Source organism: Mandrillus leucophaeus, unplaced genomic scaffold (genome assembly GCF_000951045.1).
Source record: "Mandrillus leucophaeus isolate KB7577 unplaced genomic scaffold, Mleu.le_1.0 Scaffold900, whole genome shotgun sequence".
Classification (NCBI taxonomy): Eukaryota; Metazoa; Chordata; class Mammalia; order Primates; family Cercopithecidae; genus Mandrillus; species Mandrillus leucophaeus.
In genome coordinates this window covers 498,737-526,244 of record NW_012109809.1, presented here as the reverse complement: position 1 = coordinate 526,244, position 27,508 = coordinate 498,737, and the positions used below count along the sequence as shown (strand labels likewise).

The 27,508-nt window shown below is 37.1% G+C and overlaps 2 protein-coding genes across 4 annotated transcripts in view; both read left to right on the top strand.

Annotated features, from left to right (window-relative positions):
- The window catches only part of PHLDB2 (pleckstrin homology-like domain, family B, member 2), a 248,940-nt gene extending 242,358 nt beyond the window's left edge, over positions 1 to 6,582 (top strand). For both annotated transcript variants that reach the window (XM_011969732.1, XM_011969733.1), the window contains 3 exons: positions 1,660 to 1,879; positions 5,522 to 5,607; positions 6,219 to 6,582. In XM_011969732.1, the coding sequence (XP_011825122.1) occupies positions 1,660 to 1,879; positions 5,522 to 5,607; positions 6,219 to 6,359 (447 nt within the window). In that variant the 3' untranslated portion in view covers positions 6,360 to 6,582. The remainder of the gene's footprint in view (positions 1 to 1,659; positions 1,880 to 5,521; positions 5,608 to 6,218) is intronic.
- Positions 6,583 to 10,685: 4,103 nt separating this feature from the next.
- ABHD10 (abhydrolase domain containing 10) lies at positions 10,686 to 25,924 on the top strand. 2 transcript variants are annotated; one of them, XM_011969728.1, is made up of 6 exons: positions 10,686 to 10,996; positions 13,548 to 13,731; positions 17,999 to 18,110; positions 18,966 to 19,103; positions 23,277 to 23,328; positions 23,946 to 25,924. In XM_011969728.1, the coding sequence occupies exons 1-5, from the start codon at positions 10,855 to 10,857 to the stop codon at positions 23,316 to 23,318; spliced, it is 618 nt and encodes a 205-aa protein (XP_011825118.1). In that variant the 5' UTR covers positions 10,686 to 10,854; the 3' UTR covers positions 23,319 to 23,328; positions 23,946 to 25,924. The 2 variants fall into 2 exon arrangements, with proteins under 2 accessions (XP_011825118.1, XP_011825117.1); XM_011969727.1 differs by lacking the exon at positions 23,277 to 23,328.
- Positions 25,925 to 27,508: the final 1,584 nt, after the last annotated feature.

Sequence of the window (27,508 nt, the reverse complement as noted above, 5' to 3'; positions counted from 1 at the left end):
CCACCAACCAAATGACACTTTTCCTTAGTCATGCATGGAACATTTTGCATGGAGCAGCACTTTTTCTTCCACCCATTCCTTGGAGTACATTTTAAAAAGAGAATTATTTTTTTGAGCAGCTTTTAAAAATGCAACTGGATTTGCTGCTGAAAACAAATACAACTGAAACCTTTGCTTGGGGAATGGAAGAGGTTCTACCAAGCCGTCTTTTACAAGCAAACAATCTAGAGCAGGGTGATTTTTCACCATGCCCAGTGTCTTGGTCGTGGTGGTAGTGTTTTGTTTTTTTTTCTGAGCGCTGTATTGTAACACGTGTTCCTCTTTGCTACACTAGGCCTCCACACCTGTGAACAAGCTTGTACTCAAGCAAAATTTGGAGAAACCACACATTTTGTTTAATGTCTTATCTTGGTCATCGTAGATTTTGAATCTCTGTTCTTGTCACTATAGCTGCTTACATAATATGTTTTCTGAGAAACTAACATAAAGTTTTGTTAAGTACTATGTAATTTAAAGCTCAACTCCATTTTATCAAGATTCGCTAGACTCAAAGGCAAAAGATACCATTACTTTTATTCTTTGTGGTTGCTGGCCGTTTGATAGTATAGCAGTTAGAGACTATCTTTAAGACTTTGTGTGTTTTGAGGTATTAGTAAGCCTGTAGCATCTGTTACAACCAAAGTGCCACACAATCAAACGTTAAGTATTGAAGGAAAAGTAGAAAGTAAAATTTGTTTATTTTATTTCATCATGCCCAACCCTGTGCCAAATTTTGACTTGCAGTGAAAGTCATCCATGCTTGTTTACTATCTGAAGTCAAACCAAAAAGCACAGTTCTATTTTAATCCTGATTATAAGTGTTGCCTCCAAGTATGTAGTTAGATCATTTCCCCAAGGCAAAGAGGTGGAGTTATTTAACAGCGTAAAATAAGACACCATTTTAGAACTATCACCCATGGAGATACATGCTTCCTACATTGGAGGAGCTTTCATACCAGCCATCAGTAACATGAAAGACATCTAAATACATCCCTTTGGCATCTGGTCCTGGACAGTTCATTACATTAGGTCGTTTTGATTCCACTTCTGTCTTTATTTTAGCTTTACTTTTCAAAATATAAACCTCTGCTGTCAATTTCTATCGGAATATATGTAAACTGACAAGTACAGCTTTGTGGGATCCTGTGGGGGCCGTACTTACTAAATAGTGTTCAATCAATCATGTCATGCTTGAGATTACTTGAGAATGATTGTTAAGTTGTGGCACAGACAACTTCTGGAAACTTAGCAGTGAAACAGTCCTCATCTGCAAGGAGCAGCCCAGAAAACTTCATACTTTATTACTCTGTGTTTGTTAAGAGCAAAGTACATCTTTTACACTACGATAAATGACCATTTTTCATTTTCTCAACTGCCCATCTTAAGGAATAGAATCAGGTCTCTGAATTTATCTACCACTCCCCTACATATTACAGCATCTTTCTGAAAATCCTATCCACTTTTTAGACTCCAAATGGTAAGTGCTTTGTTTATCTTAAGCTCTTTTAATCATATGGGCATTTTAAAGCTTAGGTTTTACAGTTGATTTCTGCTTCTAAACGTCTGTGACCTAAAACAAAACAAATAGCTATAGATGCAATGAGTTTTGCACTTTTCCAGGCTCGTCCTTTGACACGCTACCTGCCTGTCCGGAAGGAAGACTTTGATTTGCGGAGCCATGTAGAGACTGCTGGCCACAATATTGACACCTGTTACCATGTATCAATCACAGAGAAGACCTGCCGAGGATTCCTCATCAAAATGGGTGGGAAAATTAAAACGTGGAAAAAACGTTGGTTTGTTTTTGATCGGAACAAGCGAACATTCTCTTATTATGCAGGTGGGTGATAAAAAAAATTTAAGCCATATACTCAAAACGAGAACCCTGTGTTAAAGAGCAAAGGCAATTGAAATTCAGTGTAAATAGGTAGGTTGCTACATAACAGAATTAATGGCAATATTAGATTTATAGATGTACATTATTTTATATTTAGATTATATAGTCCATATGATATGAATTTCCTTTCTAGAAATAATAGACATTATATGTTACTTTAAAAAGTGCGAAGCGGTCTATATTACTTCTGAAGTAAACTCAGGTCCCAATAAATATTAAGTAAAATTTATTCTTTAGATCAAAATAGTTCCTTTTATTTGTTCTTCTGTTTTAATGCATTCTTTATTTAGGTAACAAGTTGTTTATGTTCACTGCATTTTATGAAACATCACAATATCATACTAGAAGTACTATCACTATAGGGTGGGATCAGAAAAAATATTGCCTTTCAAACTACCACACCAGAAAAAAAAGAGGGTGTGGTTTGTGATTGATTGATTGTCATACGTCCCATTTAAGTCACACACAATTAGGCAACTGTAGCTGAAAATCATTCAACTATAGTTCATAAACTAGAATGGTCTTTTAAGCACAGACAATAAAGCTCGTTGGTAAACTAGTGATCAGTAGTATTTATTAAGTGACTGAAATATTTTTGGATTCTCAAATGTCGGCTGACAAGAAACATACCCTACCGAATCTTATATAAATGCAGGAATATTAGTGCCACTGGCATACTTCTTAAGAACCTCTTATTTCTTCTGGGATCACATGTGAAACATGTCCATTTTTAGTACAGATATAGCTCTGCTTTCTTTTCAGGTGCCAAAAAAGAGTAGTGTCTTACCAGATGTTATGAAAAAACCCTGTTTTGGGATGACTATCAGTATTTATGAGCATCACCAGGAATAGTAAAATGTATTGATACAATAAAATATAAGTAACAGTCTAGTCATTTAATCAATCCAGTCAGGTCAGGTTATGTTTATAAGGAGAAGTGTGAGAAACCAAGCAGCCTGTGGAAGAAAGGAAAGAGTGGCTCAGGAGCCCCAGAATTTGGAAGATGAGCCAGTAGGGGAATGCCTGCCTTTCACTGAGGAGCACTTTGGATGAGGTTCCAGTTACTGCAGAAGTTAGTGGCCTGAAGCCAGTGGCCTGCCCGTCCCAGGTCCCCTGCTTTACCTCTCTAGGGCTTTTTGTCATTGGGTTTTATAAACATCCAGAGCTGCTTTCTTCAGTTAATACAATTTGGTGTCTGCACACTGCATAAACAAAACTGTATGATGTGGTATTGTCTTCAGAAAACCTCACCCAGAATTTTCCAAAAATACAACTTTAAAGAACTTCAGACAAAACTGCTTCACTCTTCTTCTGTGCTCCTGTTCTCTGTGAGCCTTATTTCATTCTCTCATCTATTGGCCAGGTGAGTGGTTTAATGCCCTGGCCAACTGCTTCAAACCTAAGCTCCAAGCTTCAGACCCATGTAAGTGTGTCTTTCCAAACCCAACCTGCTGGTGACTGATTTCAATTTTTTAAAAATACCAAAACCTTCTTGGTATGTGAAAAATTACCCAGAACCCTAATTCTAAAAAAACAGGCAAAAATTATATTTCATTCACTTTTTAATATGTATTTATGATATAACTGGCTGGTGAGACCTAGTTGGACAAACGCTACCCATTCAGCTCTGTTTACGGTCATCACCTATCAGCTTTGTCCACTCCTACCCCCACCCCTGCTTCTCATACACAACAAGCCCAGGAATAGATCAGTCTGCAGGCAGTCATCCAGATCACAATTCAGGCTGTACTTTACCCTACAGGAGCCACGTCCCTTCTGCTTGTCAGTAAGGGAATTGGCCGTGTACTTGTGAAGGAGCTGCAAATGTGAACGCTGACTGGCAAAGTCCCAGGACTCTGTGTTATTCATGTCCCTGGTCTCTGTCCTTGGCCTCCTGCATATTAACTGGGATCTTTAGGAGAGTCTCTAAAGAAAACCGAGGCCTAGAAAATATGTCTGCAAATTGACTGAAACTTACTGAACGTGGTATCAGTTAAAACAGTGTTTCACAAGGAATAGGAAAAACAAACAAAAAATTATAGTCCATGGGCAAATAGGTTAGGATATTTTGGATTAAATGCAATTAAATAGTTTTACTCTCTGCTGAACCTTTCAGGGCCATTATTTTTTAGACTAGCCTTTTGTAGTTAAAAAGGGACATTCACCTAGTAAAAAATTCAAAATATAACAAAAATTTGTATGATGAAAGTAAGTCTCTTTATCATCACAAAAGTTCTGATCTCTCATTTTCAAGCTAGAAATATTGTTTTAGATTTTCTCTATTCATTTTTATATATGTTTCAGTATGTATATATTTTCTTCTTTTATATATTTGGGACTAAATTATTCATTCTATTCATACCCTATTTCATGTGATAGTATTTCAAGGGTTTTTTCCTTAGGAGCAGATACAGATCTACCTCCATCATTTCAGTAGCTTTATAGATTTCATTGTATGGCTGGTCTGTAATTGAATCAGTCTCCTATTAAAGCTCAAGCAGATCTTTTGCAACCTTGTGCCACAACAAACACAAATCCATGTACATTTATTTGCACACACACCAGATCTTATGCAGTAACATTTTAGAAGTGGAATTGCTTAATAAGAGGATTTATATGTGTGTGTGTGTGTGTGTGTGTGTGTGTGTGTGTGTGTTTTGTTTTTATTTTTGTTTGGTTTTTTTTGAGATGGAGTCTCCTTCTGTTGCCCAGGCTGGAGTGCAGTGGTGCGATCTCAGCTCGCTGCAAGCTCCACCTCTGGGGTTTACGCCATTCTCCTGCCTCAGCCTCCCGAATAGCTGGGACTACAGGCGCCCGCCACCACGCCTGGCTAAATTTCTTTTGTATTTTTAGTAGAGACGGGGTTTCACCGTGTTAGCCAGGATGGTCTGGATCTCCTGACTTCGTGATCCGCCCTCCTCGGCCTCCCAAAGTGCTGGGATTACAGGCGTGAGCCACCGCGGCCGGCCCATTTACCAGCTGTCTTCCAAAAGAGGCTGTCTTATTTGCACTTCCACTACTAGGGTATGATAGAGTCTCTTTCCCTACCTCCTCATTCATGCTTTTAAAATTCTTTAATATGCTGACATGCACTGTGATCTTTGCAGAGTTTAAGTTACAAAATATTTCAAGAACTTAACAGATCACAGAGTGGTGCTATATGTTTGAGTTATATTTTGGTTGTTTTTGTTTTGCTTTGTTTTTATGGTAAATGGGATGAAATCTTTGAAAACAGTTTGGAAATTGTTGCATTGAAAGGACAATAAATTATTTGTTGAAGCTCTGTTGAAAACGGAGGTGGGGGTGAAAAATCAAGCACCCTGAATAAAAAATTTGATAGGTGATCGACTGGAGAGCCTTAGGCAGTCATCAAGTTCTTTGGTTTGCAGCTAGTAATTTTATGGCTTTTCTTTTTTATTTTTCCAATATAGATAGAAGGGGCCTCGTGCACTAGCCCAAGTTCTCTGAATTAATCTTAGATAAATTAAATACTTTGTAAATATTTTAATGATTATAATTGTAATAAAATTATTTTTTCTGTTCCTCGGTGGCGATAAAGTATTTAACACTCATCTGTCTTTGCAGACAAGCATGAAACTAAATTGAAAGGAGTAATATACTTTCAAGCCATTGAAGAAGTGTATTATGATCACCTCAAGAATGCTAATAAGGTAAACATCAGTCTTCTAAATTCCTACAATTTGAATGCATAATTAAGAAAGGAAAAATATTTTTGGGGTCTAAGAAGTTTGAAGTTGATGTTCTGATATAACAGATAGATATGATCAGAATGGTGCTGGAAAAGTAAACACGGAGTGGGATGGCTGATCTTGAGGAAAAAAATGTCATAGCAAATTGAGGAAACATTCTGGACATAATGGTTTGGGAAACCCTACAAAGTGACTGCCAGGTTTCTAAAAAGAAGCTACCATATAGTTAAGAGGGGTATCATGAGCATGTCCTAGTAGGGCTAAGAGTAACAGCTACTATTTATTAAGCTCCTACTCTCAGATAGGTACCCTGCTAGAGCTTTACAAACTAGCTGCTGAAATAATTTGTGAGTTCTGTCTGAGATTTCTTGTTCAGAAAGGCCAGAATGTTCCATGTTCGATCCTGAAAAAGGCTCTGGGGCGGGTGTGTGAGTGACAGTAGAGCAAAAGTAATTATGCCTTTGTAAATTTAATAAATTGAAAGTTTTAAAGAAGTCTTCACATGTCTGTGTTGTTTAATGTTGTATTTTAAGATGTTTATTTTACATTCTTTTTCCTTTTTTGAATTTTAGAGTCCTAATCCGTTACTCACCTTTAGCGTCAAGACTCATGACAGAATCTATTATATGGTGGCCCCATCGCCAGAAGCCATGCGGATCTGGATGGATGTTATAGTTACGGGGGCAGAAGGTTACACTCACTTCTTGTTGTAGTGAACTGAGGCAACAGTTCACTTCAGGGCAAACTGCAATAATCTCTTACAAGAATGAAGCCATATTCAACCCCGGATGAGAAAACCCAACAGATCCATCCCTTGAACTGTAAACACTCAGAACTCCTTTCATATCAAGACAAGTTATTTGTAAAAAAGAAAGAAGGGGTTTTAACACAAACCTTGATAACAAATAGCAAAAGAATTGAAGCTTTCATGAGAAAGAAAACACTATTTTGATAAATTGGATCACTTACAGGAACATTTCTTATAAACTGTTTTTAATCAGTTGTTGCATTTGGTTAAATAGGTTACAGAATATCTGTATATACTTGGAAATATAGAATAACTTTATCACCCAAATCATTGGCATTGACATTATTGGTAATCAACTGGCTTTTTTTAAAAAAGGTAGCATTTTGTTGACAGTTATTTTGTAAACATAAGCAAATAAGGGCTTGGAGGGAAATACATTTTAGGAGGAGTTTTGCCTTAATTTTTTAAGTACTGCACCAAAACCAAAGACCTGACCTGACTTCTGTGGAACAGTAGTAACTGCAAGTGATGAACTGCATTTTGTATTGTTCTGTATATTGCAAAATGGTATTCTGATGCCATCAAATGCCCAGGAAATTGACTTTGCAGTGTCACCACTGGTGTAAGCTAATATATATATATATATATTTATACATATATATTTATATATGTGTATATATGTGTGTGTGTATATATATATATTAAACCACTTTTTGGAAAAGAAGAAAGAGCAAAAGGCTGTTTTAGAAAAAAATCATGTTACATAACAGGCATTCTGTCATGTTGAACAATTTTAAATAAAGAGAATATCTGGTGTTAGGAGCTTGTTTTGCTGAATATTTCTGCATTCCTGGTGCTGAGAATAAAGGCAACCAGTAGCCAATGTCCTTTAGATTGTCTGATTCCTTTTTGTTTTGGAGCACACCTGCTAACTGCTGCCTAGACATAACTATGAAATCATAACTCTGTTTTCACCAAAGAACAGACCAATTAAAATACTTCTTTGCAGAAGTGGTGTAGTTCTACAAAGTGGCAAATGAAGTTCAACTTAATGTTCTCTATAATGTATTATTTTATTATGGTTTTTTTTTTACAATTAGCCTTTTTTTTAGTTAATTTTTGTCAAATGAAACGACTTCAGGCAAGTCTCTTTTATAATGGTTTTTCCAGTGCCATTTATTCTAGTTTATCATGTTTTGCATGCTTGAAAGTATGAATGTGCTCTTTCCTAAAACATGGCAAATGAATAGATGTAGAGAATAAAGATATTACTTACAAGATGAAATGATTAGATTAGAAGTGTCTCTTTATTAAACTTTGTCAGCCTGACTGGGTACAATTCTTTTGTTAATTTGCAGTGTGGTTTGTAGACACGTATACATGTTGTCAATAATAAGATTTTGCAACTGGATGACACAAGATTTTACTTGAACAGTGAAGGACAAAAATCATGATTGTGGAAGACATTTTTTAAATCTGATTTTGTAGTGATCACTTTTAAACCCTGTAGTGATGTAAGACTAAAATGTAATTGCTAAGATTTTGTTGGTTAATGTAAAGATATGACTTTTCTGCACTGTACTCTCTTCATAGGATTGTAAAGGTGTTCTAATACAATTGCATGATGTAGTAAGCCTCTTAAATATGTGTGTTAAATATATTGAGTTTAGATTAAAATGTTGATCTGATTTCACATTTGACAATAAACTCATCTCTCATTTTGAAGTTACCTGTCTGTAGTATGATGGAGGATGAATTAATCGCACATGACAGTTGTAGAAACTACATAAAGTTTGTTGTGTGCTAACATTACGATTTGTAGTGTATAAACTGAAGTATTCAAATAGAAGTATCTCTGGTTATATCCTATTGCTTACAAAATGAAATGAACCCTGAAAAAAATCTAACATCTTATTGTTGTCTGTTTATACAAATACAATTATTGCTGGGGATTGCAAGGAGTGTGTTTACTTATCCTTTTATCTTACAGGAAAAAAAAAAATCATGTAAATGTGACATAAAGATTTATTTGCTGGGGATCTCATTTGTCTCCCTGAACTAAGGCAGCAGATTTCACAGACAGAAGCTTCCCTCAGCAGTATGTCCCTTTGCCCCCTTTATATATTGATGAAGTCAACATTGACAATAAGTACTCAGAGTGGAAAAAATTTGTCTACTTCAAGCTCATTACTGTCCGTAAAAGCATCTGTACTTGCCACTAGCCATGATTGTTTCTAATTTGTTAGACAGCAAGAGTGAATACAGAAAATAATCCATGGGTTTCTCCGCTTTTTCTGTGCAGTGATTTCCCACTATGACCAGTCAGATTTTTCATCCTACTGCAAGTAAAATGCAAGAAGACTTGCAAAAATAAAGGGGAAGAAAAAGGGGAGAAGTGATTGAGAATATTTGCAATTATCCAAAACATGCAGAGAGAAGTGTTTAAGATATAAGGGATGGGCCGGATGCGGTGGCTCACACCTGTAATTCCAGCACTTTGGGAGGCCAAGGGAAGGTGGATCACAGGCAGTCAGGAGTTTGAGACCAGCCTGGCCAACATGGTGAAACCTCGTCTCTATGAAAAATACAAAAATTAACCAGGCATGGTGGCAGGTGCCTGTAATCCCAGCTATTCGGGAGGCTGAGGCAGGAGAATCATTTGAACCCAGGAGGCCAAGGTTGCAGTGAGTCAAGATCGCCCTATTGCACTCCAGGCTGGGTGACAAGCGAGATTCTATTTCAAAAAAAAAATACACCAACAAAAAAACAAAACGAGATATAAGGGATGATGAAATGGCATGCATCAGGCATCATCTTAGTGATTTAGTCCCTTCGAGTCTACAACAGGTGTAATGGAGAACGGGCAACACAGCTCAACATCTTTTGCACTATGTCCTGAAATCAAGTTACTATCCTTAACTATATGTCCTTAGTAGATAGGCATCCCACCTCTCAAGAAAGAGATCTATTCAGTCTTTATTTATCTACCTGTTCCAGACTGTGCCAACAGTCCAGGTTCTCACGACTCCAAAGACATGCTGAATTCACTATATGCAAACTTTGCCTTTAATTCTGGTACCAATTACTGCCCCCCAAATTTATAACCAGGATAATAAATGTTACTTTACTATCTTATATGTACTCAAAGTATTACACAAACCACCATAACTTTTAAATAGGAAACTACTACATAAAACTTCATGGTTGATGCTTGAGGCCCCCAGGAATTAGTTTGAAAGGTAGTCAGAGCTGGAGTCTGGAAACCCTTGTACTACAATTTATTCAACTATTTTTCTATTGTTAGCCATTCCCATTTTTTTCTTCTCTTTGCCTCTAAAAACGGTGTAGTAGATAATATGCAGTCTTAAGAACTAGTGTTGTTTTCTATAGGATAATCACAAACTGGTGCCACTGCGTTAAAAGGCACTGGAATGGATGCATATTTTAAAATTGTAGATGTGGCCATATTACTTGACAACAAATTTTAGCAATTCACCTTCCTAGCAATCATACATAAGTGCCAGTGTCTAGCATTCTTGCCAATTATTTCTTTTTTGCCAAGTGAATGGGGGGAAAAGGCATTTTTTAAATTCCAGTTTTTCATTTAGTGAGTTTGAGCATCATGTTTCCTTATATGGGGTGCCTATTTATAGCTGTTGGCCAATTTTATTGGAATTACATTTTTTTATTTCTAGGAGCAGGCTGAATAGAAGTATTAGTGTATCTATGCTACAAAATCCATTTTTCTAAGCTCTTAAGGTGTCTTTTGCCATTCGAAAAGTTTAAACTCGTATACAAGTATATATTTTATTTATGATGCTGGGGTTTTGAAATCTTGGTTTAGAAAGTCCCTTCTGTCCCCAGATTATATAATAGTCTCCTAAAATTTAATCGTCTCAGTTGTATTCTTCCGTTGAAATCATTTTTTTAGTGAAATTTATTTTTGCATAGAGCACGAGGAAGGGGCCAAGATAATTCAGTATTTTATTAACCGGGCATCTAGATCTAGAGCGGGGAATGTCCGATACCATTCCAGGTTATACAGGCGAGATGAATGTCAGATCTTGGGAGCATTTCCAGTACAGGTTAAAACTGTCACGCGGTCGGCGGGATTGCAGGTGATGCAGCAAGCCTGGTGTCCTCGACAGGAGACGGTTTCCCATCTAGGACCGTTGGATAGGGTTGCTTTCTGAGCTTCCAGCCCTGTAGTATCTATCAGCCCGCTGATAGGGCAGCCTCCAGACGCCACTCAAAACATCCCAAAGGCACCAAGCCAAACTCCGCTACTAGTAGAACCAACAGTCCAAAGGAAAGAGCCACGACGCGCTGCGCATGCGCGCTCTTCGCAAGCTGAAACCAGCAAGTTCCGCCTTCCAGCCTGAAGCGCATGCGCAGCCTCGGTTCCGTTGCGTACCGTGCGCGTCTGTGGGATACTGCAGGGTTCAGGGACAACTAAGAAGATGGCGGTTGCGCGCTTGGCAGCGGTGGCGGCCTGGGTACCTTATCGGAGCTGGGGCTGGGCAGCCGCCCCCGTCGGTCCCCACCGTGGCCTGGGCGCGCTGCTTGCACTGATACCTCAGCGGGCGCCACGGTGGCTCCCAGGTCAGTGTCCGAAAGGCGGGAGTAGGATGCGTTCTTTGGAACGCCTCGGGTTCCGTCAGTTCCTGTGCCTGTGCAGTGCGTCTTTGGCGCCCGGTTCAAAAATGCTGTTTCCCCTTTCTCAACACCCCAGTTCTAGGCGCTTAGTAGACTCATGGTGAAGGCTGTGAGGAGAACTCTGCCGCGGCCCTGCGGCATTCTGGGCATCCCGGGCCCTCGCCGGCGTTTTACACTGTGCAGTTTAAAGAGCTCCTGCTCCCTATCTGCCTCCCCTGCATTAAACGCCAACACTAGAAAAAATTAAAATATGCGTTTAATGCATTATTATTAGTTACTTCTAGGAGTTTGTAGATTGCGACTCCTAAAATGCTTAGACCGACTCTCCTTTGACTTGAGGGAACCTAATAATGTGAGGCACGTTCTTTGTAAAAGTGTAGAAGCCCTCAAAAGCCTAATTTCTAGTTTTGTCTTCTTGCTGCACCCACTCAGTGAAAAGAACCATAATCATTATTGCACAAAGGAAACGAGAATTTGGGCCAAAAATCAGAGAACCTCGTATATGTATATATAGTCTTTGAATTAGATCCTTTTGTTTTTTTGGCTTTGTGTGTTGTTGACGCCATTGTGCTTGGAGTGGTAATTAATGTCATGGCAGAGATCTTTTGTATGGAGATTTTTGTATCCAATAATTAAACGTTTATAATCAGTTTAACTTGCATTTAATTGTACGCAACCAAAAGGCATGTTACACATGCAAATACTCCTAGCAAAGTGTAGTATGTCTGTTCATTAACCAGAGTATAATATTATTTCATATGTTTAGCAGACATTCATTGAGCACTTATGCACCAGGCTTTGAACTAATCCTTATGTTCAAAAATGATTTATGGATATAATTATATGAATCGGTCTTCTTAGAACTTACACTAAGTAAATTGTAATCATCTCAGGGGGAAATTATGTTTTGAGAGGTGATTTCTGGAAGAGGATAGTAAGAATTTTTTTTAGTGCTCAGCTGAGTAGATGGGAAATGAACATCAGTGGATCAACGTAACTGGCCCTTACCAAAAGTTTTAAATTTGGCATATTTCTCTATACTTTGAAACAAGCTTTCATGTAAAAAAGGATAGCTTTAAGGCCTTCAATTACATCTTTAAAAAATCAACTTCTTAATTACAAAATGGGGAAAACTTTAGCAGCACACATGGATTCTCAAGACAGAAATTTTCAAAGTGGAGGACGGCTTCATTTAATAAGAAAAAAGAAAATGTGTTAGGCCAAAGACTCTAAGGAAGTACACAAACCTAGTGTCTTTGGAAAGAAGAGGTGGGATTATAAATGACTCTTTTAAAAAATATATCTACTTGTTACTTAAGAGCAAGTATGGATTTTATAATGGGGGAAAATTTGAAAAACGGTGAAATAGAATAATCTTATAAAGTTCACCAATTGTACTGTTGTACTTAGATTACACTAAAATCTGTGTGTACTATTTACAGAAAGCCAAACCAACAAATAAAACGCAAAGTGATTGCATAGGTCTACAAGAAATCTCTTTCCAAAAACGATATTATCATACGTTATTTTTAAAGAAACTACTCATTGAACCCACTTCAGCTGATAATAAAATTATGAGTTGTCACCACAGCTCATGATTTCTTGGTTGAGGTGGGCAGATGGGTGGGCAGGTGGATGGGAGTCAGTAATAAAAAGGGCACGGCACCTCCTCCTTTGAAATAATTTTCCAAGGGCAGACCAAACCTGTTTCTTCCCTGACCCCCAAGAAAGTGGGGGATGCAAGGCCAGGCATGGTGGCTCACACCTGTAATTTCAGCACTGGGAGGCCAAGGTGGGCGGGTCACTTGAGCCCAGGAGTTGGAGACCAGTCTGGGCAACATAGTGAGACCCTGTCTCCACAAAAAAATACAAAAATTAACCAGGTGTGGTGGTACATGTGTGTAGTGAAGCTACTGGGGAGGCTGAGGCGGGAGGATGGTTTGAGCTTGGGGAGTCGAGGAGGTCCAGGCTGCTTGTAAGCTACGATTGCACCACTGCATCCAGCCTGAGTGACAAGGTGAGACCCTGTCTCAAAAAAAAAAAAAAAGGAAATAGGGGATGTGAAACTTATCAAGCAAAAAATAAATTTAAAAACAAAACCAAAAATCTCACAAGAGAGGACTGAAACTATTGCAGGTAAATCTGAATGTTGATTGATACTGTTTAGGACAGATGATAAAGCAGCAACAGGAAAATGTTTTTCGATTAGTCTCTGTCTTTTGTTGCCTTGAAATTCCTACCTCATTGTGTATTTTGGAAGAATGAAGATTGGACTTCGCTCAAAGAAGTTACTGATGTTGGCATGATTTTAAAACTGGAGATCTCATGTACAGACTTACTAACTTAATACTTTGAGTCTGTTCTTGTTTTTTCTATTAAATGGAAATAGTATTTAACATCAATTCATTGAGATAAGAAAGTTAAGATCGAAAATATATATGGTTTTCCAAAGACTGAATTTACAAACCATAGTTTACTTTTTGTGTACTTTGTTTAGCTTGTAGACAAAAGACGTCACTCTCATTCCTTAATCGACCAGACCTTCCAAACCTGGCTTATAAGAAGCTAAAAGGCAAAAGTCCAGGAATTATCTTCATCCCTGGCTATCTTTCTTATATGAATGGTACAAAAGCATTGGCGATTGAGGAGTTTTGCAAATCTCTAGGTCACGCCTGCATAAGGTAGGAACAACACATTACTGAGAAAATATTACTACTGTTAGCATTACAATGGAGAATTACTTCTGTTCTAATCAGTTGAAGTAAATGCCAGCATTTTTATAAATTATTTTAATGATGTGTAAACTTGCATCTTGTGGTTTAGGTTAATTTTTAAAGCAACCTTTAAAAGACCTTTTTTAAAGGCCTTTGTGCCATGCTGACAACCCTGGCAGGAAAGGACGTCTTAAGGGAAGTAGTGGTAACTAAGCTCTTCAGAGGCAATAATGTATGTGACAACAAACAGATATACTAGTTGGCTTTCATACAGTCTCTTATATTATCATTTTCCACTGGGGACTTAAGGACTTTATTTGATCTCTGTTTATCTGAAAGTAATACGTGTATTTAAAAGTATTATATAATGCAAGTTTCTGCGGAGTTTTCTCTTCCTTTTCCTGTAATCTAAATATGTATAATCATAAATAGGGATAAGTGATATTTAACTCAAGCTTGATTTTATAATTCCTAATTTTTCATACTGAGAGTTATTTTAGTAAATAACTTTGTTATTATAAGGTCTACCTATAGCAGTCATATGTTTAGTATCTACTGTCCAGAAGAGATGGTATGATTTCGTAAGAAGAAGATTAGCCTGGAATTCAAGAAACAAGGGTTCTAGAATAAATTCTAGCAATAACTATGACAAGTAAGTTAATAAACATTGGACCTAAGTTTGTCATCAAAAGGAGGTTGGTTGGACTAGAAATAACTTCTGAGTTATTTTCTAGCACTAACAGCCTAAAAATCTATCCATCTAAATTTTTAGAAGAGTGACTCACTAACATTCATTCAATAATTCTAGAAAATACAGCTATATATAAAACTTTCAGACTACCTGTTCAATATATTAGCATTTATGTCAATTATATAGATTTAATCTTATTTCTTTTACCAAACTAACTGAATTATTGTATTTTCATGCTCAGAACTCTTTTAAAATCTGTTCTGACTTATTCTGAAGATTGGAGTACTTTTTGGAAATAGATTCTCAAGCACTATACTGAGTGCTGCATAATAACAAAGAATTATAAAATATTGTACTTGCTTATGAGGACCTTTCATTCAGGGTGGGGAAACACAAGATAAAATACGTGTGAGAAATTAGGCAGAATGTGATTGTGTCAAAAGAACAGTATCCTTAATTGCATAAAGTTAAAGACAGTGGGATTGAAATAGATAAAGGAACATTGAAGAATGAATTCGGATTTGGGTAGGAGGGAGGTGCTGTCCAAGGAGGGGAACTGTCCTGAGCAGAACATCATAATATCAAAAATATTGTTGTCACTTTTCTTTTTTGCCACTGAATAAATTTGAATCAAGAAATCACCATTTTACCAGTTCTTGAATTTCAGCTTTGGGACTATGAGAGTTATAACCAGTTCCTGTCTCCCTATAAGACATAATGTGGGTTTTCTGCATTTTGGATCCTGTATGAGTATACCGTCATAAAGAATAGTGCTTCACTACAAATTTTTAGTTTGAACAAGTTCCATTTTATTTACTCTTATCAAAGTTCATCACAGTCTAATTATTGTTAACTATTGATTGCACTTTATTATAAGAGATTTTGTCTTCTATTCTCTAATTTTTCAGGTTGCTTTTGTTGGGATTTTTTGCTGTAAAATTTAGATCTTCAGTGATGAAATAGTTTTATTACACAAGAAATAAAACATATGACTATATGAAAATGTTTTATTAAGATCCTATCACCATGCCTAAAATAAGACTGATTCAGATTTCAGGAATATAACATATGGTTTTAAGGCTGGTATTCTCTCATAGTTATTTTTAATAGAGTTTTTATTAGGGACTACATCCCAGACTGTTGAGGCTGCTAAGGTGGAGATGTGCTACTGTTTAAAAGTTTTAAAGTTCTGAATATGTTTGGATTATCTTTGTCTCTGGATTGGGGTTCAGCGAGTTAACTATATAGTTTTTACTGGTACCCTATTAGTATGACCAAATATTTATATTTTCCTTCATGAAAGAGCTATACAAGTATTTTGCATCGTCACCATATATTTAGAAGGCAGCTAACTGTAAAAGATGCCGCATTCAGCCATATCCAATTGCCAACTAAGAAGAGAGAAAAGGAGAGAATTAGTTGGTGTCTTTCTCCCTTTTTCCCTCCACCCTTTCCACCCGTCTGTCTCTTACATACCCTGGATTGAGGGGGAAACAGTAACTGATTTAGACTGCACCAGTTGCCCTGTTCTATTTCCCAAGGATCCAAAATTGTTTCACTTCAAACCTAAAGAAAAATTTAATTTCTTCTCCCTCCTATTTCTTGTAAATCCCTTACTTACTGTACCAGCCATTCCACCAAAAAGGTTCATTTGAACTAGGCCCTGGGAAACAATATCAGTAAAGAAGGGAAAAGATATCAGTAAAGAAGATGATGGAAGAAGGTATTCCAGATAAAGGAATCAACGTGTGAGGTGTGAAACACATAAGAAAACATAGACTTATTTTAGGAACAGTAAGTTCATCAGTTTATCTAAAGCAGTAGTATTCCCTGATGAAGTGAGTACTACTGTAAAATTTAGTAGTTAAAAAAAAAATTACTGTAAAATTGATTGTGAAATCAGTCTGAAATGACCAGAATATAATGGTTCAAAAAAAACAGGCCAAAGCACTGTTTATGTTGTATATCACAGGGAGCACTGAAAGTAATGCTATATCAATATAATGTTAAAGAAAAAAACTGACTTGTGTATAGTGACTCTATTTAAAGACAGAGTCAGAGACACAAGATAGAAGGCTACTGTGATAGTCTAGGTCTAAGATGACAAATAAACACCTGCACCAAGATACTGGACTTACCAAAGTGCCAAGAAAGGGATGAACATAAGAAATGAGAATGAATGGTGATGGTATAGGGCAGGCGGTATTCTATAGCCTGGAAAAACAAACTTGAATAAAACAGCCTGCTCTTAAGGAACTGACATTCTAGTCAGAGGGAGATGCATGTTTAAAAACAAACTTGATTACAATACAATATGAAAAGTGTTGAGTACATACAAAAGAGAGTGACTGGTACTAAAATGGGGCATATATGTCAAGTGAAGTTCCACAGAGGAGGTGACATGACTTCAAGGATGACTACGAATTTAGGTTGGGGAGGAAGCTGTTCTCGGCAGCAGAACAGCATGCTAGGGCTCTAAGTATAAAAGGGTGTAACTGGGAATTAGGAGTAGTTCAGTATGACTAGGGTTTAGGTAACCTGTGGGTGTGGTATGATACTTTATACCACCGTGATTTTTTATTGATTTGATACCCTTAAAGAGAGGTAAAATTCATAGATCAGACAGATAACTGAGCCTAGATAACTAGGAAGTCGGAAGGAGAAAGGGATGGGTTGGTGAAGATAAATTTTATTCTGGTCTCCCTCTGTTCCATTAATTCGCTAAATATACACTAAGCGCCTACCACTTGCAAGGAACTGATCTAGGCACTAGGAACGCATTGAAACAAAGCTTGTGCCCATGTGGAGCTTTCATTCCAGTGTGGGAGACAGACCACAAATAATCAAATATATCTCAAGTAGTCATAAGTCCTATGAAGAAAATGAAGCAGAGTAAAGAATTAGAGAATGATGAAAGCAGCACAGTTTTAATAATTGAATGGTCATGGGAGGCTTTTCTGAGGATGTAACATTTGAGCCAAAGGCCTGAATGAAGTGAGGGATCAATCTAAATGGCCATCTGGAGGAGAGTATGCCATGTGGAGAAAAAAGCTGATGAGACGGGAACTTCAAGAAGGAAAGTGAAGATACAGTTGGGAGGGAGGGAAAGAGAGAAAACAATGAGAAATGAGATCAGAGAGGTGATCAGGCACCAAAGTATCGTAAGGACTCTGGGTTTAAAGATTATAGAAAGCCTTTGGAGGGTTTGCAAGACATGGTTTTGATTTACAAGGATCACTCTATAGGGAAAGACTATGAGTGTGAAAATGCAAACAGGAGACTTTTTACGAGACTATTGCATTAAGTTCAGTTGAGAGACAGTGTGACTAGGACCAGGCTGGTAGCAGTGGAGGAGGTGAGAAAGTGATTGGACATAGGAGATATTTGAAAGTGAATAAGCCAATAGAATTTGCTAAAATACATATTGATTGTGATGTTTTGCTATAAGCATTATAGTAATGAGGAAGGTGCTATCTTTCTTAAAAATTAAAGAAGCAAATGTATAGATATTTAGATACAGATTTTTTTTCCCTCTTTTTCCAGGTTTGATTACTCAGGAGTTGGGAGTTCAGATGGTAACTCGGAGGAAAGCACACTGGGGAAATGGAGAAAAGATGTTCTTTCTATAATTGATGACCTAGCTGATGGGCCACAGGTGACTGTTTTTGTTAAGTATGATGGTAATTACTATAACCTCATTTTTAAGCTGTTTCTTTTCTTTTTTTTTTTTTGTTTTGAGCGAGAATCCCATACTGTCGCCTGGCCTGGAGTACAGTGGCGCGATCTTGGCTCACTGCAAGCTCTGCCTCCTGGGCATTCTCCTTTCTCAGCTTCCCAAGTAGCTGGGACTACAGGCGCCCGCCACCACACCTGGCTAATTTTTTGTATTTTTAGTAGAGATGGGGTTTCACCCGTGTTAGCCAGGATGGTCTTGATCTCCTGACCTCGTGATTCGCCCGCCTCAGCCTCCCGAAGTGCTGGGATTACAGGCGTGAGCCACTGCGCCCGGCCTAAGCTATTTCCTTAGATATGAAAATGTTTTTATTTCATTTAAATGTTTAATCAATTTTGATATTTGATTTAAAATGATTCCATGATTTTTACTTTCTAACAATATATTTTTTAGGCCGGGCTCGGTGGCTCATGCCTGTAATCCCAGCACTCTGGGAGGCCGCAGCGGGAGGATCACGAGGTCAGGAGATCGAGACCATCCTTGCTAACGTGGTGAAACCCCGTCTCTACTAAAAATACAAAAAATTAGCCGGGCGTGGTAGCGAGCGCCTGTAGTCCCAGCTACTCTGGAGGCTGAGGCCGGAGAATGGCGTGAACCCGGGAGGCGGAGCTTTCAGTGAGCCGAGATCGCACCACTGCACTCCAGCCTGGGCGACAGAGCAAGACTCCGTCTCAAAAAAAACCAAAACAAAACAGTATATTTTTTTATTGTACATATTTTGTTTTATGTTTATAACCTTTTCTATCTTAAAGACCTAATATTTTATTTTATTTTTAGATTCTTGTTGGATCGAGCCTTGGGGGGTGGCTTATGCTTCATGCTGCAATTGCACGACCAGAAAAGGTCGTGGCTCTTATTGGTGTAGCTACAGCTGCAGATACCTTAGTGACAAAGTTTAATCAGCTTCCTGTTGAGGTAAGTCAAAAGTCACTTTGACCACCTCAATATATTTACCCCTTATACTTGTTCTGCTCCCTCTTTCTTTGAGGGAAGGAGGGACAGATAACAATAAGTCCTTTGACTTACTGTGCTGGCCCAACTTTTGTCTTAGCTGCCTTTCTGTACACAATCTTTTTTCTACCTTTGACTATTTGGCATCTTGTTTAAGATTTCCTTTCTTCACTGTCTCTTCAAGTCATTCTGCCAATATTTGAGACACGTTAACAAAATCACACTTTGAAGTGTCTTTTTTTAAAGCAACATTTTCTTTATTATTACATTTACTTATTTGGATCATACATCGTGATCTCCTTTTGGCCCTCTTACTTTGTGGCATGTGGTCCCTAGGCTAGTGCCTATTCTTATGACTATGTTAGAGTGGGCTAATCAACTGAAACTACAGTCATCCCTTGGTATCTGAAGGGGATTGCTTCCAAGACCTCCCACGGATACCAAAGTCCATAGAAGGTCAAGTCTCTGAGAAAAAAAATGGTGTAGTATTTGCACATAATGTTGTATAATCTAAGTCATCTCTGGATTACTTAAAATACCTAGTACAATGTAAGTGCTATGTAAATTGTTGTTACACTGTTATCGTTTAGGGAATACTGACGAGAAAAAAAGTCTGTACATGTTCAATACAGATGTAACCTTTTTTTTCCAGGTATTTTTGATCCAAAGTTAGTTGAATCAATGGTTGCAGAAACCATGAATATGGAGAGCTGACTCTCTTTGTTTTAGCCTAAAAGCAGCCTCAGATCCTCTCAACAGAACTCTCCAGACAGATACTGTCAGTCAGAGTGACAGAGATACAGAAATTAAAGAAAACAGAGCACTAGTTTAAAAATATGGTCCCTAGGCTAGTAGCAGCAGCAGCAGCACCTGAGAACTTGTTAGAAGCCCGAATTCTTGGGTTTTACCCTGAATCAAAAACTGGGGGTGCAGCCCAGCAGTCTGTGTTCTAACCTCTTGTAAAGTTTGAGAACAATGCTTTAGAGAATGGAGGAAGAGGAGAAGGAGATTCAGAAATAAAGAAGAAAAAACGTATGTAGTGTTGAATAGTAGAATGTCATTGATTTGCCTCAAGTTCTGCATTAATGCCTTTGCCATCTATTAGCTAAGTTCATTCTTAGTTCACATTGTTTTCAGCTCCTTAAGAAATAGCATTGTGTGTGTATTCAGGTTTCTTATATTATTTCCTGTCAGAGCTAAAATTACAAAGCTGGTCTTCCTTGAACTTATCTCCTGTTTCTGAATTTTGTTCACTTTCTTGGTGGTTTCTTATACATAGTTGCTCAATGTCTTCATGTTTTTCCCACCATTGCCATTTTGTGGATCTAAATGTGGACTCCTCCTTGCTCCATCCTCTCAACTCAATAATATAGTGCTTCTCGGGTAGGAAATTATCTCAAGGACATGGCAGATTGAAAAGGAGTTGATTTTGGGGGGTTGGGGGGATTTATTGTATTTTGTAATTATTGGTGAATGACAAAACCTGTGTACATTTGTTTTGGTTTTGTTTTTATGTTTGGGGGTTTTTAGGGTATCTCTGCTGCCCAGGCCGGAGTGCAGTGGTGCAGTCATTGCTTACTGCAGCCTTGACCTCCCAGATTCAAGAGATCCTCCCACCTCAGCCTCCTGAGTAGTGGGACCACAGGTGCACACCACTATGCCTGGCTGATTTTTGTATTTTTTGTAGAGATGGGGGTCTCGCCATGTTGCCCAGGCTGGTTTTGAACTCCTTGGCTCAAGAGATTTTCCTGCCTTGGATCCCCAAAGTGCTGAGATTACAGACACAAGCCATTATGCCTGGTACATTTCTCTCTCTCTCTCTCTCTCTCTCTCTCTCTCTCTCTCTCTCTCTCTCTCTCCTGGTACATTTCTCTCTCTCTCTGTCTCTCTCTCTCTCTCTCTCTGTCTCTCTCTCTCTCTCCTGGTACATTTCTCTCTCTCTCTCTTTCTCTCTCTCTCTCTCTCTCTGTGTGTGTGTGTTCACATCAGTCAGAGTGAGGATAGGGTAGATACTTTATAAGTGACTGAGAAGATTTATAATCTGCAAATCAAGGCATTTTTTGCTAATACTTAATCTGATAAGCAGTTGTTAACAGAAGCATGTTGAGCCCTTGGTTAACTTAAAAGTATATATAAGGAAGAGCACCAACACTAAGACCACTATCTCTTCTCCACATAAACAGCGCTAACCATGTCAATGGAGCAGATGTGGAGATTTTTACTATCTTTTATAACACTGGGAATATTAAGCCCAGCTTTTCTCATTGCTTGTGTAAGAACTGGACCATCCTCTTAACTGACTGTAATCATTATTGCCTTCTTTGGACACTAGAGGGCCTCGGACATGATGCACAGCTGTTTGGAATGTAAGCTTCTGAACCACATTGCCTTGATAAGTTTTGTTGGTGTAGAACTTAATATATTCTACATTTTCTTTGGGTAATGTCTTTGCTGTTTCTGAACTTTTTGTTCTTGAAGATTTGAGACATACATTTTATAAAGTTAACTTTGTTCTTCAGATGGACCATTTTCATTCAATTCAGTGGCAGGTAACAGAGCTAGTTGGGGGCCAGGGATGCATAAAATGAAACTATTATTAATTCAGTGTCTCCTTAATTAGCAAAAACCTCTACTTCAGCTAATAATCAGTGGGACTAAGTTCTATCTGCTGAAGTATTTACAAATTCAGGAACAATCCTGAGTAGTTGAGGATAGCTAAACATCATCTTTACTTTAAATATTTGGTTCATATGTTGTTTTAATACAGAGAATGCCATGATATTAATATAGATTTATACATTTTATAGTTTTGTAGAATTTCATTAATTTTAAATCATTTGGAGACGTATTTAGAAGTACCTTTTTTTTTTACTGAATTATTAAGTCTTTTTGGAATTAAAAATATATTAAAAGCCTAAGTACATATAGATTATGTTTTGTCATACATATTTTTTAAGTTCTTGTTTTCCTTTTTACATTTGCAATAAATTAACAATTTTAAACATGGGAAAATCATAGTATATTTGTTGAAATTTTAAATTTTTCAATTATGTGTAGCTTTTCTTTCCTTGTTTTTTAAAATTTTTGATAAGATGTCCATTCCATTTTTCTAGAAATGCCCTTCATATTACATGATTGTAAGAGTCTTAGCTTGATTTTTTTTTTTTAGTTTTAAGCTCTGATCATCTTTCCAAGAATTTATTATATATAAGTAAACTTTTATGCTCAAAAGTATTCATGACAGTACCGCAGTATGAGATGGTCAAGCTAATTAAGTCAATTATGGTGGACTGCTGTGCAGCATTTAAAACCTTTTCATATAATTTTTTAAACCCAGAAATATATGCACTAAATAAAGCAGCATAGAAAACTATATGAATGTGTAATATGTATGTATTTTACATATTACATACAAACCAAAACGCATATAGACAAATACTGGAAGGAAATAAGTCGCAAGGTTTTTTTTTTTTTTTTTTGGTTATACTTTAAGTTCTAGGGTACATGTGCATAGCATGCAGGTTTGTTACATATGTAATACATGTGCCGTGTTGGTGTGCTGCACCCATTAACTCATCATTTACATTAAGTATATCTCCTAATGCTATCCCCCCCACCCCCCACAATAGGCCCCGGTGTGTGATGTTCCCCTTCCTGTGTCCAAGTGATCTCATTATTCAATTCCCACCTATGAGTGAGAACATGCGGTGTTTGGTTTTCTGTTCTTGCAATAGTTTGCTGAGAATGATGGTTTCCAGCTGCATCCATGTCCCTACAAAGGACACGAGCTCATCCTTTTTTATGGCTGCATAGTATTCCATGGTGTATATGTGCCACAGTAAGCTACATATTAATGGTTTTTCTATCCATAAGATAGGATTATGGGTGGTTTATTTCTTTTCTATTATTATTATGTTTTCTATAATGATTGCATGTTACTTGTTATACAAAATTCTAATTTTTTAAGGAAAATTAAGATAAATTATGTAAAAAATAGGAGTTCTCAAAAAGTCAAAGGAAGTGTATGTTTCATTTTAAGGGAATAAATGTACAGATATTATTGTTTGGCTTTCAGGAAGTATGTGGAAGACTTCTTTGTCATCCCGAACAAAAATCAAATTTTTTTCTCTTTTGTAGGACTCTAGAAGGAAAAACTGTATTTCTTTACATTCAGCCTAAAATTTCATGAGTATGTGTATGATAGTTTCAGTGTAATTACTCTTAGTTTTTTATTCTTAGTTCTGTGTTTGATTCTTTCTCTTCTTCCCCTATGCCATACCCATTTTAGCTCCTTTAAGCACTTTTAGGTTTACAGTTTTGAAATCTAAACAACGTTTGTTCTAAGATTTGATTTTATTTAAACATGAATGATACCTGGACCGATTCCAAGAAATTGTAGTGCTTTTCTCACCCTTCATTTTTCTTTTCAGTTGGGGTAAAGCAACATCTGATTTAAGATAGTGTATGATAAAGTTAGATAAATTTAAATTTAAGTTTGAGTCTTAGCCATAGTTAGTAGCCTAGCCCTGAACTGTTGGGCACAATATTTCATTTATCTAAACCATATTACCCTCTTTTGTAAAAATAGAATAATAACAGAATTATTATCAGAATCTTATGGAATAATATGTATAAAATACCCATCACAGTACCTGGCGTATAGTAATTATTGATAATATTGTTATGCTTTTGTTACCTCTATCCTCTTATTCAAGAACTGCTTTCTTTAGATTACTTGAAACTATTGCATATGTTAATGTTACTTAAAATCACAAATACTTTTGTTTTTCTTTCTGTTTCCAATAGCTAAAAAAGGAAGTAGAGATGAAAGGTGTGTGGAGCATGCCATCAAAATACTCTGAAGAAGGAGTTTATAATGTTCAGTACAGTTTCATTAAAGAAGCTGAACATCACTGCTTGTTACATAGCCCAATTCCTGTGAACTGCCCTATAAGATTGCTCCATGGCATGAAGGATGACATTGTACCTTGGCATACATCAATGCAGGTTGCTGATCGAGTACTCAGCACAGATGTGGATGTCATCCTCCGAAAACATAGTGATCACCAAATGAAGGAAAAAGCAGACATTCAACTTCTTGTTTACACTATTGATGACTTAATTGATAAGCTCTCAACTATAGTTAACTAGTATCACGTGTTTAGTTGGTATGTAAACTAATGTATCCAGAAGATTGGAAGAGGATAAGAAATGAAAGATCCTGATACTTTAGGTTTTTCTTTTACCTCTATTTTGTAAATATCAGATGAGTATTATTTAATGATGTATTTGCACAAGTAATGCATATTGTGAAGAAGGACCAGCTGCTGTTTAGAAAATTTTCTCGTTCCTTCTGTCCTTGATTTTTTTTCATTAAAGTATTTCCTTTTTTTAATTCAAGAAAAGTTTACCTTTCTTATGCTTATGTTAGCTATTCCAGCTCTTAATTGCATCCTTTTCTAAATAGGATTATTAAAGCGTAAATATTTTGTTTATTATAGACAGAAATTTGTAACATTACTTCTGCTTTGAAAATGCAATTCACAAAATATAGGGAAATTTTTATTGAAGTAAATTTGAAATGATGGAGAAATTTCAGAAGCATAATAAAGTTCACAATAAAGATAATACTTTATATAATGTATAAAGTATAATTATATATGTTACATAAACTGCACATTATATTCAAACTTAAAATTAAGCTTTTACTTTTTTTAAAGGCCCAAAATTGTACAGTGATACGAGGAGCTGTTTCTCAATTTTGGCTTATGTGTAATATATTTAAATGGGGAATTTCATCTAAAACAATGATGTAGCATTTTAATATTCTGATTGGTAAAATTAAAGAGGAAGTTGATCTTGATATGTTATTACTTATAGAAACATTCATTATTTTATTAATATTGCCCTAAGTACAACTAGGCACGTGGTTGCCACCTAAATCAGAAGACTTTCTGAAGTCACTAAGAAAGTGTGAAATGCTAGTGTAAAGGTTGCTTTTTTTTTCTTTCCTAAGTAACTAAAGTGAGATGGAGATTAAGCCTTGATATTATTGAGTTAATGTTTTTTATTTATTAATTTTGACTGGCTTTTATTTAGCTTGATTAGGTTATTATTTGTCAAACCTTTTAAGTTGACAACATGACTCATATATATACATGTATATAAAATGAGCATGTGTCGAAGACTTACTCAACTCATTAATGAGGAAACCAGCAGATAGTAAAGCTGGTTCAAAGTGCAGTTCAAGAAACTAAGTAAGGGCATTGAAGAAAAAATGTTGAGATAAAATTGCTGAGCAGAAAAAAGTGTTAATGAAGCCGACCTGACTACTTATGCTTAAGACCTGCTTTACAAGGTTGGCCCTTGATTGGCATCTGGGAACTTGGAGTTCAGGGGGCTTCCACCATTCCCACAACTGATCAAAGTAGCTTACTATATCTAAACTGTAAAACAATATAGTTTCTCCTGAAAACAATATAGCTTTCCTTCTGGGAGTCTGGAATTTTGGTATGTGCCAGGCAGAGACTACCCTTTGTGACCAGCTCCCAGTAAAAACTGCAGGCACTCAGTCTCTAACAAGCTTTTCTGGTTGACGGTGTTGCACAAGTGCTGTTACAACTGGTTGCTGGGAGAATTAAGCTCATCTGTGATTCCACTGGCAGAGGATTCTTGGAAGCTTGCACTTAGTTTCCCCTGACTTCACCCCATGTGTCTTTTTTCCTTTGCTGATTTTGCTTTGTATCCTTTAACTGTAATAAATCATGGCCGTGAGCAGAACTGTATGTGGAGTCTTATGAGTCTTCCTAGCAAATCTTCACATTTGGGGATGAGTTGAGGGCCTCTCCACAGATGCAAAACTGGTTTATGTCCTATGGGGCAATTAAACTATAATCCATGGGTTATCTTTTATACTGGACAAAAATTAGAAACCGCAAAGAAATCATACATGAGCGCAACTGTCTCTGGTGTTGGAGTGGGTTGATAGAAGATGGCACTGGCTATTCAAGGACTTACTTTGCCTAGACGTTGCTAGGTGTGAGGCTTGTTAGGAACACAAAGGCAAGGGCCCTTGCCAATGATGGTTTTCTGTGCAAAATAATATGATTAGAGATTCATAATACATATGTAGAGACAGTATAGCATAATGGTTAAGGTCAGAGACGAACTTGGTTTTTAATTCTGGCTCACCACTTACTAGCTCTGTGACTGAGCAATTAACTTCACTGAGTCTCAGTCTCATCTACATCTGTTGAGATGAGAGGCATTTCCAGATACAAATCTAAACAGTACACCATTCTCCAAACAGCCACTATAGAGGCGTCTCTGGAGGAGGAGACGAAAAAAGCTCTGGGCAACACTGAGTTTATTATAAAGTATGGAGATAGAAAGCTGAAAGAATTACTTGCCATGTAACTATTCCAAGGATAGTCCCCAAAGCAAATATGTCAAATACTCATTAAATTTGGAACAGTTAAATCTAAAGAATTCTTATATTCTGGGGTTGAGGTGGGTGGAATTTCAATATACCTTTTTAAGATCCTCTAAATACAGATCTCAAGTAACTTCTTGGTTTAGAAAGAATTGTGGAGTGTATGTGATGCTTTGGTATATTTCAAGAATATACCTAGAAAATTGCAAGCAATTTTTTTTAACCTAATGTATCTTTTGGGGAAAATACACTTTCCCATTTTGTCTTCCCCTTTTCCTAGGCTTTCAGGGCTTTGCAGGTACATAAACTTCTACTAAAGAAGCTCAGGAGTCAGTTTGTCTGAAGCCTTTCCTTACTCATCCCCATCTCTCTTTTTCAGGAAGTTTGTTGCTGGGTCCTCTGGGCGCTCTTGTGAACAGTACTCTATCGATGCCTTTTTGGTACCACTTGCTGCTTTGAAATTCTCACTTTATATCCTAGCTTCCTTCTCTCAAAGGACAACTGAGGTCAGAAGCTGTATTTTGACATTGTTTGTCGTCAGACATCTCTGACTATGCTATATCAACTCCTTTACTGGCTCCTCCTCCTTGCCCACCTTATAATATTAACACTCCTTGAGTTCTGGCCTTGGCAATCTTCTCTTGCTACTTATTCACCTTAAGCAACATCACCCACGTTCGTGGTTTAAACTACTACCTGCTTGCAGGTGACTCAACTACACACCTACAATCTAGACTCTTGAGCTCCAGACCCATAAACCCAACTGCCTAATACACTGGGATGGACCATGGGCTTCCCAAATGCAGTAAATCCAAACCTTATTGTCTTTTCTGCTTTATATATCTCCCCACCTATGAGTCCTTTTAAAATAAATGGCGCCACCATTGCTTCTGTTATACAAGTCAAACTTGTGAGTCATTCTGACTGTCTCCTTTTC

Coding starts and splice junctions, on each gene's coding strand:
- ABHD10 (XM_011969727.1), top strand. CDS start 10,855: ATGGCGGTTGCGCGCTTGGCAGCGGTGGCGGCCTGGGTACCTTATCGG. Junction 13,732..17,998: donor CTAGGTCACGCCTGCATAAG/GTAGGAACAACA, acceptor CTCTTTTTCCAG/GTTTGATTACTCAGGAGTTG. Junction 18,111..18,965: donor ACCTAGCTGATGGGCCACAG/GTGACTGTTTTT, acceptor TTTTATTTTTAG/ATTCTTGTTGGATCGAGCCT.